Here is a 15,809-nt window from a genome sequence, read left to right on the forward strand (position 1 = left end):
AACCAGCTGATAGCAGCGTGCGTGCATGTAATACATCATGATTCTGTCTGGGTGTGTCAATTATCCTGTGAGCACTGTGCTGTGAGGATGCTCTAATGCATGACAATGCAGGCCAAATAATACAGTCTGTGTATTAAAGAGGCATGAACAGGGATTTCATGAAGCATACTGCCTACCCAATGCTCTACAGTTATGTTGAATTTTCTCTCCTGCCATACACGTTGCAAAAATAGAAAACAGGGAATGGAAGATGTCCTAAAAACCCTTGGTACCCTGAAACGTGTATTTTCAGAATAAAATCCCCCTGCAATATCTTTCTCTTTAACTTTGACTTGCCCCTTACATGTATTCTACAACAGATGTACGAGCATGCTTTTAAAAGCTTTTCCAACCGTGGCAGATAAAAGTTTACTCCTTTCCTTCCTCATCTCCATCATTTCATTTACATGAAGCGGCTTCATTTCATTGCAAGCATTATCATTTTCACTACAGTGCTTTATGTGGGTCAGTAAAGGACTTTCATTTAGCTCTGAGGTTGCCGAAATTCACATTTCACATTAATTATGAAGAATACATGTGTAAATCTTTCTTATTACACACCACAAAATATGCAACAGCAGACTGCCCGGTGGTACCTACAGGACATAGTCACTGCTAATGTCTCTTTCTTTGAACAGTCAAACCAATGCATAGGCCACACAATATTGTCAACTGTAACTGTGTCTTTTGCTAGATTGTTGGTTGCTTACTGCATGGAATCAAAATAAGCTGATTTTTTTATATATTTTAAGACTTTTAAATTGTAATAATAGGTGCAATATATTCTCAAGCTAAAGAATTTTGGTGTCAGCCTTTCTCTGTTAGCGGTTAAAGTGTTTGGCATGTGCATACTGACTGTACACAGATGCCTGGAGTTAACAAAATGCTGAGACTGTGACTAACCTCAAAATGTAAACACATTAACATCGATATCATGTGGCCTTATTTACACACAGCTGATCTTTCAAAGGACAACCACAGAGACTATTTGATGCGACTGCTGTGAGATCTGTCATGCGTATAATAGGGTAGCGATTTGGCAGTAGTAAATACAGTGTAAAAGCATCTCCTCATGCTGCAGTCACAACTCACCTGTATATCTTGTATCTGGTGGAGAAACCTTGCCGGTTCTTTTCCACAAAGTCGATGTACTCTGGGGAGTGGTGGAAGGGCCCCTTATCAGACAGGAGCCAGTCCAGGGGTCCCCCGGGTTTGTCATTTGGGAGGCTGGCTGATGTTGCTGTTGCTGTTACACTGGACCATAAACACACCCAGCAGTGAAGGCTGAGGCTGACGACGCCCCATAGAGCCATCAGAGATGGATGGAGGGTAGGAGGGATGAGGGTGGTGGTGATGGTGGTGGTGGTGGGGGGCGTTCAGCAGCCAAAGATACTTGTCATTAGCTGGCTCCTCCACTGGGATGACCGAGGGACCTGCATCGCCTCAATGCCCCCCGAACACCTAAAGCAAAAGCACAAACACACAGTTCAGCAAACAAACAAACACCCACAACCAGCAAGGAAGAAACTCGGCTATAAAGACAGAAATAAACAAGAAAAAAACCTCAGAATATGTTGAACAGCTCTGTGTGGCAATGCTGTTTGAATCAGGTTCATTATGTGGAACTTGTGTCATATGAATTAATAAATGTAAAAATGACACCTGCTAATTTAAGCTTGTGAGCGCCTGCTGCTTTAAAGGTGTTGCTTCAGTAAAATTTCATGTTACTTTACTGTAAAATAATGACAAGTAATTTTACAGTGTGTTTACTGTAATCTATAAAAACAGTTTCTTGCTGTAAAAGAAATGATGCATTGTGATGTATAGAATATAAGATTTGCAGTAGAATACTGTCAACTGTTTGGTTGCCATTATACTGTTGCTTCATTGTTTACTGTAAAATGTCTACACCTGTGCCCCATTTAAGCATTTTCTTTTGGTATGGAAGATTATGAAACCTGGCCTAATGGAAGTAACCACTAAAGCCTCTATCATGGTGTCCCAGTTCTAGTTCAAACCTTCTCACAGTCCCAGAAGCTCAGGAAAACACATCACTGATCCATAGCAACCAAAGCCTAAACCGAAGGAAGCATTACAGCATCTCGCAATGAAATCTGAATTTAAATGTAACAGCAGTTTGCTGTCTTAAAGCGAAAAAAAATGAACATTACTGTATAATAATTATGCATTTTTACAGCAAACTGTTAAAATGTCTGCAATATATCTGAAAATACTAAAAACATCAGACTATGAAAAACTGTACAAAACAAGGGACTTCAAAATGTCATGCTCTTTTAAATAAATAAATAAAACGGTCAACAAAATAAACCTAAAATCAAAAGCAGCTACAAAATATCCATTCTGTGTTTTACAGGTTTTTTCAGACATTGTGGTACATGATTTCTTTGATAATGCAAACGCACAAAAAAAAGAGATTGCCAATAATTAAACAAACCCAATCATTAATTATAGCCCTACTTTACACACAAAAAGAGAAATAATTTTTCTGGAGCATGATGAGAAAGCAATAACATAGAGTTTACCCCCAAAATTTCAGTATTTTCAAGCATAAAGACACTGCAATAATGTGCCGTGAATCCATCTTACTTTAGAGAGACACAAAACCATTTAGCCCCCCGCCCAAAAAAAGTGTATTTCACTTTTGTTACAATTCGCTGCGTTCACTGCTTCATGTGAGTTAGGATTTCCATCCAAAAGAAAATAATATGAGCAAAAACTGAAAAGTTTTGCAGACTTGATTACTAATTTTACACACTTCTATTGCAGTCTGGCACTGTGATTTGCAAAAATATTCCGATGTAGAAGTTTCACCAGGAATAAAAACGTCTAAACTGGCATGATTCTAATTATGAATTCATCTCTTTAACTTGGTGAATAATTGCTTTGCTGCTGTTTTTAAAACTATCCCCGTCATACTCGAACACTTTACTGTCACACCGCAACACATCTATTAAGAGCTGTAGTTTCATGCAAATCAAGGGAAGGAAGAACACACTCCCACACGCACAGACACACTTTAAGATAAAAAGTCTTGGCTGCTGTGATTTATCAGACTACCTGCTGTTCAGACTGTCCAGAGCTCGCATTAGTCTCTATCACCATTTTGAGTTCTGTCAATCATCTCCCCCGAAGTGTGTGTGCGTGTATGTGTGTTGGGGTATTGGGGGTGGGGGTGGGGGTGGGGGTGGAGGGGTGGGGGTGAGTCCCATTACAGTATTGTGATGACAATCTGTCAAGTTAAGTCAGCCATATGACCGGGGGTGTGAAGGTTTGAAAAATCACTGCTCTCAGACAATGCAGGCGACAGCACTGGAAGAACACACCACAGCTTGAGGTGGGTAAAGGGAACAAAAACAGAACAAAATTGCTATCAAATACGATGATATATTCATCTACAGGGTTAATTATTGAAAGTTAAACATGCAGGAGGACTTTAATTTAGTCATTTTAATGAGATGAGATGAGCTGGCAATTTGGAAATTGATTTCAGTCTGACATCGCTGTCAGCACTCCCCAGACTCAGTTTGTCAAGCCCTGGTGTGTGTGTCCATTCTCACTTGTGTTTATGTAAACATTTGTATAACCAGCTTTATGGTTTAGTGTGCTTTTAATTAACAGAAAGCACATGCTAATGCCTGTACATGCAATTTGGTTTTTGCATGACATCACTGAACTATGAAAAATGTATTTTTTTTTAAAGACATGCATATTCAGATCTCCAACAGGCAGTTGAGTCTCAATTGCACCAGTGCACGTCTCAAATCCAAACTCAAATGTCCAAGTTGGGTTATAAGTATTAAACTGAGTCATAATCCAAGCTGTTCGAGTATTTTGTGGAACATTTTTCTTTCACAGCTGCCGCATGGTGCTTAAAGTACATTGCCAAAATTGAAGAAATTAGTCTCTCGCCTGACTCGGGTCTTGAGTTCTTTTACCTTCAAATCTTCTGTGAGCTCAAGACTTCAGGGAGCCGAGTCAAAAAGTCACATTTCGGAGCAGTCCAGAGCAGTCAAGTCTTTGATTCTACAGCTGGGAATAGACCTTAAGTTTATTAAAACCTGCAAAGAGCAGACTCCCTGTCTGTTAGACTCCTCCTAACATGCCAGGGTTCCTCGGTGTTAACAGCTGAAGGGTGGGACATCTGACTCAGTGACTGGAGTTGGGATGCATCCAGCCCCTGAAATCCCACCTTTTACAAAAACAGACACAGACAAACAGAAAGAAAAAGCTGTCCTGCTAATGCATGTTGCAGCTTTACATTGTAGAGCCACAGACACAAAGGGGAAAGCCAGACTTGGGTGAGGCGATGAAAAGCTGGATGTGGGAGGGGAAGAACTCTGCAGGGACAGCCGATGGAGACAGCGCTTTATGAGACTGAGGTGAACTTTGCCCAGCTGTGACCCTGCACTGAAACCTGATGAACTGGATCAGAAAAATTATTTGCTCTCATAGCAGCCCACTGCTTTATCATTTGCATAGCTTGCGCTTTTTTATTTATTTATTTTTTTGCTGATTGTGGAAAAATCATCTTTATGATAATCTAACTGGGAAAGACTTGATCAAACGGAAAAACTAAGTGATTAAGTCTGACTCAGGTCAAAGACTACACCCACAAGTCTGCAGTTTTGATAAGTAGACATTACCTTAAGGTCTTGTATAACACGCAGTAGGCAGAAGCATGGTACAGTTTTAATGAAACGGGGCCGGGAACGGTGTTACCCGGTGCCAAAACAGGGCAAATCCTCCCCCGGATCTCTTTCAACTTCTTTGTTGTTGATGCAGTTAAACTGTGAGTGTTTCCTTCAGCAATTTCTCCTCGCATTCCAGCAGCGCTGAATAGTTTATTCGCACTGTGACAGAGAGACCTCTGTCTTCCCGGCATTTCTGTTATCGTCTGCCACGCTCTCCGTTTGAGCTTGAGCGTTTCACTTTTCTTTCTCCGTCCCTATTCCTTCAGCAGAGACGCTGCCACACAGCGAGCAGTTATGCTTTGTGTGTGTTTTGTCAAAAATCTGACACCAAAGTTACAGGTTACTATCCTATAGTGTGAAGTTTGAGAACAAGTTGCTGTATACTGACAGTGTGCCTCTGCTGCAGTAAAATGGCCCCAAAAAATAAGCTGCTAGTGCAGCTCTGTTAGATGAATCCACACCTACCTCCAGCCTCTCATAACGCAGATGAAATGCTTTGTTTTTCTCTACGTTACATTGTGCATGTTGTGTATGAAGTGACCTTGCTCAGAGGGCAGTTTCTGGCATGTTAATATCAAAATACAGCTCAGAGGTCACATTTAAAGACTCTTTAATCCTATCATCCAACAGGCAGCTGTCCAAAACGCTGATGCAGGAGAACACGGGCCTCTCTCGATTCTCTTCGCCTCGCTTTCTCTCTTTTTCACCCCACCATACTTCTTTTGTCTCACCTTGCGCACACAACCCACTCTCATCCTCATCTGCCTCAATTACCTCTAAAAGCCAACTTTGCATCAAATCGCTAATGACATACGGACATTTGCTATTTTCAGACAAATGCATTTCTCTCTTTTTTTTTCTTACTTTACCTCCAGATTATGCTATAATATTCAACTTGTGCACTCAGTGCATTTCATGAAGCTGTGTTAAAAGCATTCCTCCTTGAGCCCCCTATATAATCTAGAAACAACAAAACAAATGTCGGGAGATAGAAGATGGAAGGAATTTTCATTTGAAGCAGTAAGGAAGCAACCGGGGCTCCAGCAGATCCACTCAAATATGATTTTGCACAACGTGGGCCAGCAGTTAGCTCGAGGCTGTTTGGAACCTCTGTATAAAATGAAAGCACTGTTTGTTCATGTGAGGTCCTCTCAACGGAATTGTGACGGGAGTGCAAATGATGGGGGACCAGATTTTCCCACACATGAATTTAATGAAGAGTTGCGTCCTCCGGATTGGCAAATGCCAAGAATGATATTGGAAGGAGGCGAGACGGGCATCATATAGCAAATCCATGTTTATTTGAACAATCAAGCGACTATTGTTTTTCCACTCTTTTCATAATTTTTTTCTAGGTCTCAAAAAAGGCTGGGTGGCTTATTCCATGAGGACTGAGGTAATTATAATTTCAATTTACAATCTGAAAAAAGTAAAACCTAATATTCCATAAACCTTTTTTCCTAGATTTGTAAACACCTGTCATTGTGCTCTCAAGGTTTCCAGCGGCTCTCTGACGGAATTGACAGTCAGCACGTGGCCCCATGCACAATCACTTCAGCCTTGTCATGTGACACATGATTGTTTTTCATGTAAAATAAAAAAATTGTCCAAGACATTTGCAGAGGAAACATAATGTTTCTTTGAGCAGCGGGAACGCTCAGAGATTGCAATTTATCTTTGAAATGACACCTATGACAAGGTCCTGTTTATTTCTGTGGGGAAGAAATATCCATTTGGAAATGCTTTCCTTTTTTTTTTTTGTCCTGCTACTTCAATAGAGAGAGGAGGGTGTTAAACAAATGGCCATTCCACTGAAGCACAGCCAACAGTGGATCAAACTACAACATTTTTACGCCCACTGCCCGTCATAATGACAGGCTATATTCAGTAAGCACCGCTGAACATCAAATATTTCAGCTGAAAAAATACTTAACAAGTCATCTTTGATGACTCTCATCATATGCAAGGTTTAATGTCTTGTCATTACTTGACCTAAAGGCCACGTACGTCGATGGCACAGCAAAAAAAAGTGATACGTAACTCTGTGATACATCTTTCTCATCTTATTCAAAATCTGAATAAAACATTCGTCAAGTTATTTCCAAATACATTTCTTCTCTTGGGGTTTAAAACATTCTCTGCAATCACAGAAAATTCCCTTCACCTCATTTTCATTTATATAGAGTTAGATCACAACAACATTCATTCTAAGGCACTTGATAATCTAAGATAAAGACCCTACACTGCTGCACAGAGAACCCCAATGTTGCAATAATCCCCTCTGAGAAAGCACCTGGCAACAAGGGGGAGGAGGAACTCCCTTTTAACAGGAAGGAAGGGCATCTGGCAGAAGCAGGCTCAGAGAGGGGTCGCCATCTGCTGCGACCGGTTGAGGGGTATGCAGGTAGGAGGAACATAAAAACACAGACAACCTGGTATGTGCTCAATAAAGTCTGAAAGGAGCAAAGAGTTACTGCAGTATACTTTCAGACAACATTTTCTCATTTGGATTTGTAAAATATCATCTCAAAACTCAGGTTTCCTTCTAGTTTTTCTTTCTTAAGCTTAAAATCCAGGTAGTCACACTAAGATACAGATTGTCCTTATTGACATCGACTGCCATAAAAGTGCTATAAAAGTGTTTGTATGTGCAGCACTAAAGAAGACCTTGTGTCCTATAAATGAACAAAAATGCAATTATATGATCAGAATCCTTAACCTGCAGCATATAGCGGTGATATAAAAGACCATACTATTTTCTTCTTTTCAGGCAAAAGATACAACCGTTGGGTTTGCTGCTGTATCTCATCAAACGTATTAAAGGTAATTTGGAAAAAAGAAATATGACAAAGGGAAGAACCTGAAGACTTTTATGATTTGATACCATCAACTAAGAAAGGCTTGCTGAGGCTAAATATGATTCTGTGTGCTCTGGCTGGTATATACTGTTCATACATTACTTTTGCTTAATGGTGGAATTGAGAAATAAACTCCCCAGTGTCTCTCTCTGTTCCTCCCTAACTGTCTCTCAATCTCTCTTCCTGTCTCCACATATACAGCCGTGTCTGAGCCACGACGTTATTAGCCATTAAGTTGATAGCAGTTGGATGGCAGAAAAAAAAAGCTCTACAAAATGCTTTGCAGGTCTCATCCAGTATTGCCGTAGGTTTTTCTCTAAGATATCCAAAAAAGCAAATATTTAATTTGCTGTTTGGATATTTTTATTTCCTGAATGTGTGTCTAGAATTTGAGCTCCTAACAATAAATTAGTGACTTACAATTATTGAGAGCCCAACACAAATAGAGCCACTTAATCTTTTGAATGATTTTTTTGCAGATTCAAATCAGTGATTTCAGTCCCTAACACTTCTAATGCAGGTGTATCAGCCATTCTAAATTGCATGTGTATTGCTGTGGACTTCTGTTAGATATTACATTTGTTGGGCTATTAAGTGCCGTATTTTCAACTGCAATAATGACACGCTTCAGATTGGAAAACAAGGTTGGCTGTTTTATTTTTATTTTTGCGAGAACACCAGTCAAGCAAAAATGAAACACATGTCCATAACTTAGTCATCTCTCAAAATGTTCTTCCCCGAGGCAAAAAAAAGTCAATGAAAAGATGAGACACTGAGTCAAAGGCATTTTTCATCACAAGGACTACTGGTGGTTACATTAAAGGTATGACGTGCACAGTGTGGAGCCAGCATTTCCTCCAGCTATTTGGAACATCTGCGTAAAGACGACGGCTCTCTCTGTTTTGTTTTTCCCGTTTTTCCCAGAAAACATTGAAACATTCAATAAAAAACATTATTTGTAATGCCCTCAGATGGTACAGCTGTAAAATCTCACAAATCAGCAGCCCTGGGATGAAATAAAATGTTTGCAAATTCCTCATTCAGTCAAAGAAATGATTTCATAGAAGCCGCGATTGCCGATATCCTCGACATTATTCGTTGCTCGTTTTGAAAGCGGGTGATTGATTCACGGCCTTCTTGAGCTAAATTAACAAAATTAGCAGTGTTGCCACTTTGAGTTAATATCTCAATTGATTTCGCTAAACAGAACATTCTAAACAGCTCATTTATTTTGCCTTGCCTACCAATCTGCTCCATTTGTGATGAATAGACGTATCTGTCTGCACAATTTTTTCCTTCTTTCAGGCTGCGCTGCAGCTCTTCCAGTAACTTTGTGTAACAGCCAAAATTACATGTTTCCTCCAGAGATATAGGGCTGGCTACCGACTGCAGTGTTGGATCTTGACTCTCACCCCGTCTTTTGGGGGATACAGTAAGCTTGATGAGACGAGGGAACTCCCAAGCCTAATCTTTTTTGAGAATTTCAGCAGCCGTTCTCGTCGGAGATTGGGACAGAACTGAGCTTCCAGCCCCCGAACATCTGCTCACTTATTGAAGAATGCCAGAGCTGTAATGGTCACCTGCCTGAGCTGTGTGTGTATGTCTGTGTGTAAGTGTAAATGTATGTATGTGTGTTCTCACAAAGAGTCCCCATATCCATGTCTGGTACACACACACACACACACACACACACACACACACACACACACACACACACACACACACACACACAGCAGATCCACTTTCTTGGCACAGCAAATATGCAAATTGAAACGAGTCTCTTTTTGTGATATCTCACAATTTGAACACATTTGAAGGAAAACAATAGTAGAAAAAGAGATGGAGGGGAGGCATGCACTTTGCAGGGGGGAGGATTTGATTAAAACATTTCATTAGAATTTCTTCAACAGGATCCACTTTGTAACTTGTCTGCAAGCCAACCCTGAAACCATCCTCAAAGTAGGGAAACAGGAACTGATAAACTTTACATCTTCCCCTCCGTGCTGACTAATGAGGTTTTTGGCTCTAATTAACCTAGTTATCTTCCCCGCTACAACTGTCAACAATGCCTCTCATACCAGCGCCACGGGTAAAACACAGCCTTTGTGAAATTATAATATGACTGCCAGTTGCACTCATCCGGCTGTCTTACAAACAAATAAAAAGGATCAGCTCCCATGGTGTCCTGGGAAAAAGACATCAAAGACCAAAAAAAATAAATAAATAAAAATAAAAATGTCACTATGAAAGTGCTTACATGCGCAGCGATGAACACACATATTTACAGATCTACAAACATGCATTTAAAAACTTTAGACATGAAAACCCAAAGCAATAATACATGAATAGCAACGCTAAGCTGCTGCGGGGAAGGTCAGTGGAAGTGTGTAGGCAGTGTGGGTGTGTGACTGAGTGCTTTTTTTCCCTGTACAAACTGTTGTGTAGGTGTTTTTCTGTGGACTCTCAAATTTACTTCTGAGACTTCTGAAGATGCTGGTGATCCAATTTAATGATGGAATGTTAAAAAAAAAAAACACCCACCATGATGCTCTCGGATACTAAAATCTGATTTAATAAGTGAAGACAACGAGCCCTAATTTCATGTTTTACATTAATCTGCACTTTTAAACTCATTTTATCCCCGTAAAGCTATCAGACTTTGTGATTTTCTGCAGTTTTCTTTATCTTTACTAATCCTCTTTGTATGCAAATACATTCCAGTCTACTCATAGAAAAAATGGAAGCTTATTTACATTTCCTATTTAAATGGGCTGGTGCTGCTATAATCATATACACTATACTGTATATTAATGTATTTTTAACTCCAAAGCAACCAAGCTATTTTAGCAAATAAAATGACAGAGTGGGATGATTTATGGCCCCATTCTTTTTTAAATAACTCTATTAATGGCTCTGATTATCATACCTAGGCTGCTTTCTTTATTTATGACAAATGCTCCAACGTAATAATTGTGTTTTCCAATCATTTTACGTAAAAAGGAGTGCAACAAACAAATCATGCAAACAAAATGACATTTACTCAGCCAATCTTTTTCTGTGGCTTACGAAACATTTATTTTTTAACAATACAGAAGGACAAATACATGTTAAAACTTCTGTTTGTTTGATTGAATTGTGTATTATGGCACACTAGTATCATTTTAAGACCAAAATAGAGACAAAATTATGACCCTGTGATACTTTAATCATCAACAAAACACAATAGCACCATAGTCAAGCTCATGTTTTAATCTTACTTACTTCCATGCCTCTTGTATGTAGAGTCATGACACTCAGGAAACATTTTCATGATTAACATTTATAATATATATAATAATAAAAACAATATAGCAGAAGAATAATAGTATATAGTATAATATACAGCTGGTTTCATAAATGAGGTCACAAAAAAGTACAATATATCCTATAAATGTTGACAATTATTTGTTGTTTTTGATATGGATAGATCCTCGAACTGAAGGTTAAACATATTAAGAGCATGTTTAAGCAGAAATATTTACTTATTTTGGAATGGTTCTACTAGAGTAAGCAATTTATGTATTTTATAAAACAGATCATGTAACCGTGTAAGACATGGATCTGTGATACACAAGAACAAAAAAATTGCTGTTTGCAGCGATTTGCTGTTCAGAAATCGCTGAACAGCAATTGTAACAACATGTCTAAAACTCAGGAAACATTAGATGATTTTTTTTTAAAAGACAGTGTTTTTTGTTTGTTTGGTTGGTTTTTCCTACCTCTACGAGGGTCTGAAGCAACTAGAACCCCAAAATAATGCATTAGAGTTAAGTATGGCGAAGGCAATATACTGTGTACTAATGATGCATTTGCTCAGTGTGGATGCTACTGTCATACAGCAAAAACAAAAACAAAAACTCTTTGTTCTCCATATGAAATGAATGCAGCTGTGCAACAGTGGAGCCAGGCAGCATATAACCCAATAACCCAGCCCGTGTTATTGTCACAAATGCACGGTGGGACTTTACAGTGAAACACTGTGTAGTTCTGTTTAACAGGCATAGGCATGTGCCACATAAGACTCTATGTATTTGTATTAAAAAAAAATCCAATTTAATCTTTCTGTGACTATTTACAAAATGAGACAGTAGCTTATTAAGGCAGAGAGACTCGACAGCAGACGTCTTCTAGGCCAACATGGAAATAGATCAGTCCGACAAATCCTTCTCCTCGCAAACGCAGGATGGAAAATTTGGCTGGAGGAAGCAATAAACTGATAACAAAAAACAGCACCCCCCCAGCACCATTCATTTACTACAGCGACAATTCATTATGAAAGATGGATAGCAGCGCGCCCAGTCAGCTCACACACTGACATCAACATTTCACATCATTATGCAAAGAAAGTTAGCTCGCAACACTTCAAGCTCCTCCAAATCAATCCACAGCAAACTTTGATTTCCGAGTGTTGACTATCAATATAATTATGTTAGCACAGGCAGAAAAAATTCCGAGTGTTTCTCCGGCAGCGTACAGTATCTGCAAACGTCTTTTCCTTGTGGTGGCTGTCTGTGGAGGCAACGTGAGATCAATCGTTTAGCTCAATCGATGGCGTGTGAAGCAGGTTGGAGGTTTCAACGAGTAAAAATCTGTGAGGATTAATCCGCGAGAATATTGTAAATCATTATAAGGTGCCGTGCGTAAAAGTTCAGCTGAAAGCAAACAGGGGGAAAGCCGTCTTAATGATTGCTCCTCAGACTGTAAACTTCTCACTTTCTAGCATTTATATGGCTGCATATCACTGAGTGGCCAAGAACATACAGAGAGGAAGCTTCTATAAATCACCGGAGAACACAAATAGGCCTCTTCTGCTGGTGGCCTTGTACACACAGACACAAAGGTTGCTCTTAAATTAAAGGCACACATTCCTCCCTCACTATTCACTCTGGGCTCTTTTTTCTTCTGGTATTCTGCTGCAACTCTGGCTCTGTGAATATCTGTAAATGGAAATACATGTTTCACTGCACGATTCTTCCACTACTGAACAGGTAAGCTAGTTAAATTTTGAAAGGCAACCTCACAACTGTGTCATCCGGTCACATGCTCAGCCACCTCTGTCAGTGCATATTTATGGGCAGGGTGACAGCGTGACGCCTGCCTGTTTTAATGACAGGAAGTCTGCGCTTGATCTCTAAAGAATTATGTGCAATATGGTACAGTTTTGCTCTCAAAGCAGTCCTGTGTCCATCCATTTGTGCGCCTCTACAGAATACGCTCAGACTCAACATTCAATTACCAGTTGCCTCAGAGAGAGATTTTTGGCTTAATGCCCCCGTCGGTCTTAATCTGAGAGATTCTACTTTAGCGCCCAAGTCAACCTCAAATCCCTCAATGAGACTTTTTGATTTTCTCCTCTTTAGCTTTTCTCTCATCTTCTCATCTTTCCCACTTTTCCCTCTTCTCCTTGCAGCGGCTCTTCTCTGTCTGAAGTGAAACTTTGTCAGTTTACTCATTATCATAAATTAATGGGCTGAAGATGTTGAGCGGATCCCGGCAAAACTCGACCCTCGAACTACCACCTAAACCAAGATGGGGTGATCTTCTTGTTTTTCTTCTTCTTCTTGTTTCTTCTTTACCTTACGACTTTACTTCCTTATGTCATTGTGTCTTCATTCCAACTGTAATTTGCCCCCCAAAAATAGTAATTATGATCAATTACAGGGTTCCTTAAGCTGAACACTTGTTACCACTCTGCCCTCTAAACCTCATCCACCGATCCTCCTGAAGTCAGCAACAGAAAACTACTTTATGTTGCATTAACTTAATTTTCTGCGCAGAGCTTTTCTCGTCCCTTTTCCTGTGCTTTCTGCTCTCTTTTTCCCACTTCCTCCCGCCACATCCACCCTTCTTCAGCCATCACACCTACAAATGAAGCCGCCTCCTGCCCACCACTAAACTGTAAGAACAAGGAGCCCTCTCACGCATGTAGTGCCTCCTGTTAGCCTCAGTCTAAAAAGCCTATAGCTGGTTTCCTGCTCAGTCACAGTTGCCCTGTAAAAGTTCTGTTCAAGCTCGATTTGTTTCCTCTCAAGTACACGTCAATCACAGACAGATGGTCCTGTCATCGTCACTCTGACGGACAAGCAAACAGACACAAACACAGAAAATTAGACTTACACGCCATATACAGCCTGGATTGGCATCTCAGCAGTGAAGTAGGGAAAGAAAAGTAGAATCAGACACCGTTTTGAGCTCCTTCCTTTTTTTGTTGCTCAGATGACCGATGCAAGGAGAGAAATCTCTCTTTTCATAGGAGGAGACAGTGTGCCTTTCAGGCCTGGACACGGTTGGGTTCACCAGTCTCCCAGGATAGATGAGGACACTGCTGAACAGTGGCCCTGTTGTGGCCCTATAAACAGTCTGAGGCTTTGGCACTTGTGCCTAACACTGGCAAGTGGCAATGAGAATTACAGCAGTGATTCACTGACTTTTTTTTTCCTACCGTGAAGCTTTGCAACAAAACAAACCTTCCTGCCACTGCAGTCGGGGGTTTTCACATGAAGTTACATTTAAAATACTGCAAATAGCACCTATGCCAGCATGCCCTTGGGCCACTATGATTGCATTTTAAATGTTATTTGTTTTCTTGGAGGGCATTTGGCTCATTATCGCAGCCTCCACTGATCCCATAAGGCTGCCTTTGACTCATGTGCCTTTTTTGAGGGTGAGGCTTGAGGGTGCGATGTATAATTATGAAATCAGTGGGACTATTTTTTTTCACTCTTCCAGCCTCAGAGCAGAGCTGGGAGCTTGGCGAGCAGTGCTCTGTCCACGCATCAGTGTAAGAGATCTGATCCTCCGCAGGAGCGAATGCCAATACACCCCTGAGGAATATAGATTAGAGATGTTTGTTGTTAAGGCAGATAAAGAGTGGCAGTGTGGGTGAAGGAGGGGTAGGTGAGGGGGCTGGGGGGGTGGAGGAGACAGGCAATGAGAAAGGAGGAGGAGATGAGTCTGATTGTGCTCATGTATAAACTGACAAGGCATGAAAGGCAATATTGTGTATGCTCTCCTGAAAGTGCCAGCAGATACAGTACGGGAGTTTGTGTGCATATATGCAAGGGTGAGACTGTGTGTGTGTGTGTGTGTGTGTGTGTGCGTGTGTGTGTGTGCGTGAGAGTTTCAGATTGTACTGTGGTCAAGCAACAAAGAAATTCACTGATGTCACAGCCACAGCAGATGCAAAGAGCTATTCGGGTCAAACACGGTGCTGAGGGTGAACATCCACAAGTAGCGTGGGGTTTGTCTTTTACTTTATACTCGCACAAATTCGACAAATGAAGCTGAATTGCAAGAACTCACCGCGGTTTAGGACGACAGAGAAAGTTTAACTCAGTGTGTCCCATGCTCTCGCCGAATCCCGGTGGCTCTCAGCTGCCCAGATTGTGGAGAAACTCATTTCACAGTTTGTCAGGGTTCAACTGCAACTCCACGGAGGGAAAAAACACCACTCAAAAAAAAAAAAAAAAAAAAAAAAAAAAAACACTCCGAGAAAAAAGAGGTAAAGCTGCTCCGGACAAATCCGATGGTCGGTTCTACACCAGTGAGAAACTTTGAGAAAAGCAGTCGGGGGTGCGCTTGGGGTTGACAACCGGCTTATCCCACAGTTAATTCAACGTTCCTGGAAGCAGAGGCTCTGACCTTTCTGGGGATAATGACTTTACAAAATGAAATCATCCAGCAGGAGATGTAGTCAATCGGAGAAACGAGCAGAAGGAGGAGGAGGAGGAGGAGGAGAAAGACTCCAGGAGCGCAGAGGAGCTAACGTTCAGGAGATTAAAAGCTGTCTTAGCGCAGTTACCAGAAAGCGGCGGGGTCCAGCCTCGGACAGATGCGACGGAATGCGGCTACCTGCCACCCCACGAAGATTGTTAAATATCCCGTTGTGAATTCCGCCCCGGCACCGTTTCTCTTTTTCTTTTTTTCTTTTCTTTTCTTTCGTTTTTTTTTTTTTTTTGTTTGTTCCACCTACTTGACCCGCCTACTCCGCAGCGCTGTGTGGAGGAGCGCAGATCCTGTGGAAACTGAAGGTATAGGCGCTCAGCAGATAACGGGCATGGGCGCTTCGGCTCTCCCCTGTGCCCCTCTCTCACTTAGTCACATGTTTAAGACACAAGTAGCCCTCTGTAATAGCTGCCAAAGGAGGGTAGACTAAGGTAGC

General features: G+C 40.9%; 1 protein-coding gene across 1 annotated transcript in view; it reads right to left on the reverse strand.

The window, feature by feature from the left end:
• brinp3a.2 (bone morphogenetic protein/retinoic acid inducible neural-specific 3a, tandem duplicate 2) overlaps nucleotides 1-15,093 on the reverse strand; it is a 64,768-nt gene extending 49,675 nt beyond the window's left edge. Inside the window, exons 1-2 of the mRNA XM_031757762.2 lie at nucleotides 14,951-15,093; nucleotides 1,132-1,500 (exon numbers count right to left, since the gene is read on the reverse strand). Of these exons, the coding sequence (XP_031613622.1) occupies nucleotides 1,132-1,352 (221 nt within the window). The 5' untranslated portion in view covers nucleotides 1,353-1,500; nucleotides 14,951-15,093. The remainder of the gene's footprint in view (nucleotides 1-1,131; nucleotides 1,501-14,950) is intronic.
• Between the last annotated feature and the right edge of the window lie 716 nt (nucleotides 15,094-15,809).

Source organism: Oreochromis aureus, linkage group 17 (assembly GCF_013358895.1).
Source record: "Oreochromis aureus strain Israel breed Guangdong linkage group 17, ZZ_aureus, whole genome shotgun sequence".
Lineage (NCBI taxonomy): Eukaryota > Metazoa > Chordata > Actinopteri > Cichliformes > Cichlidae > Oreochromis > Oreochromis aureus.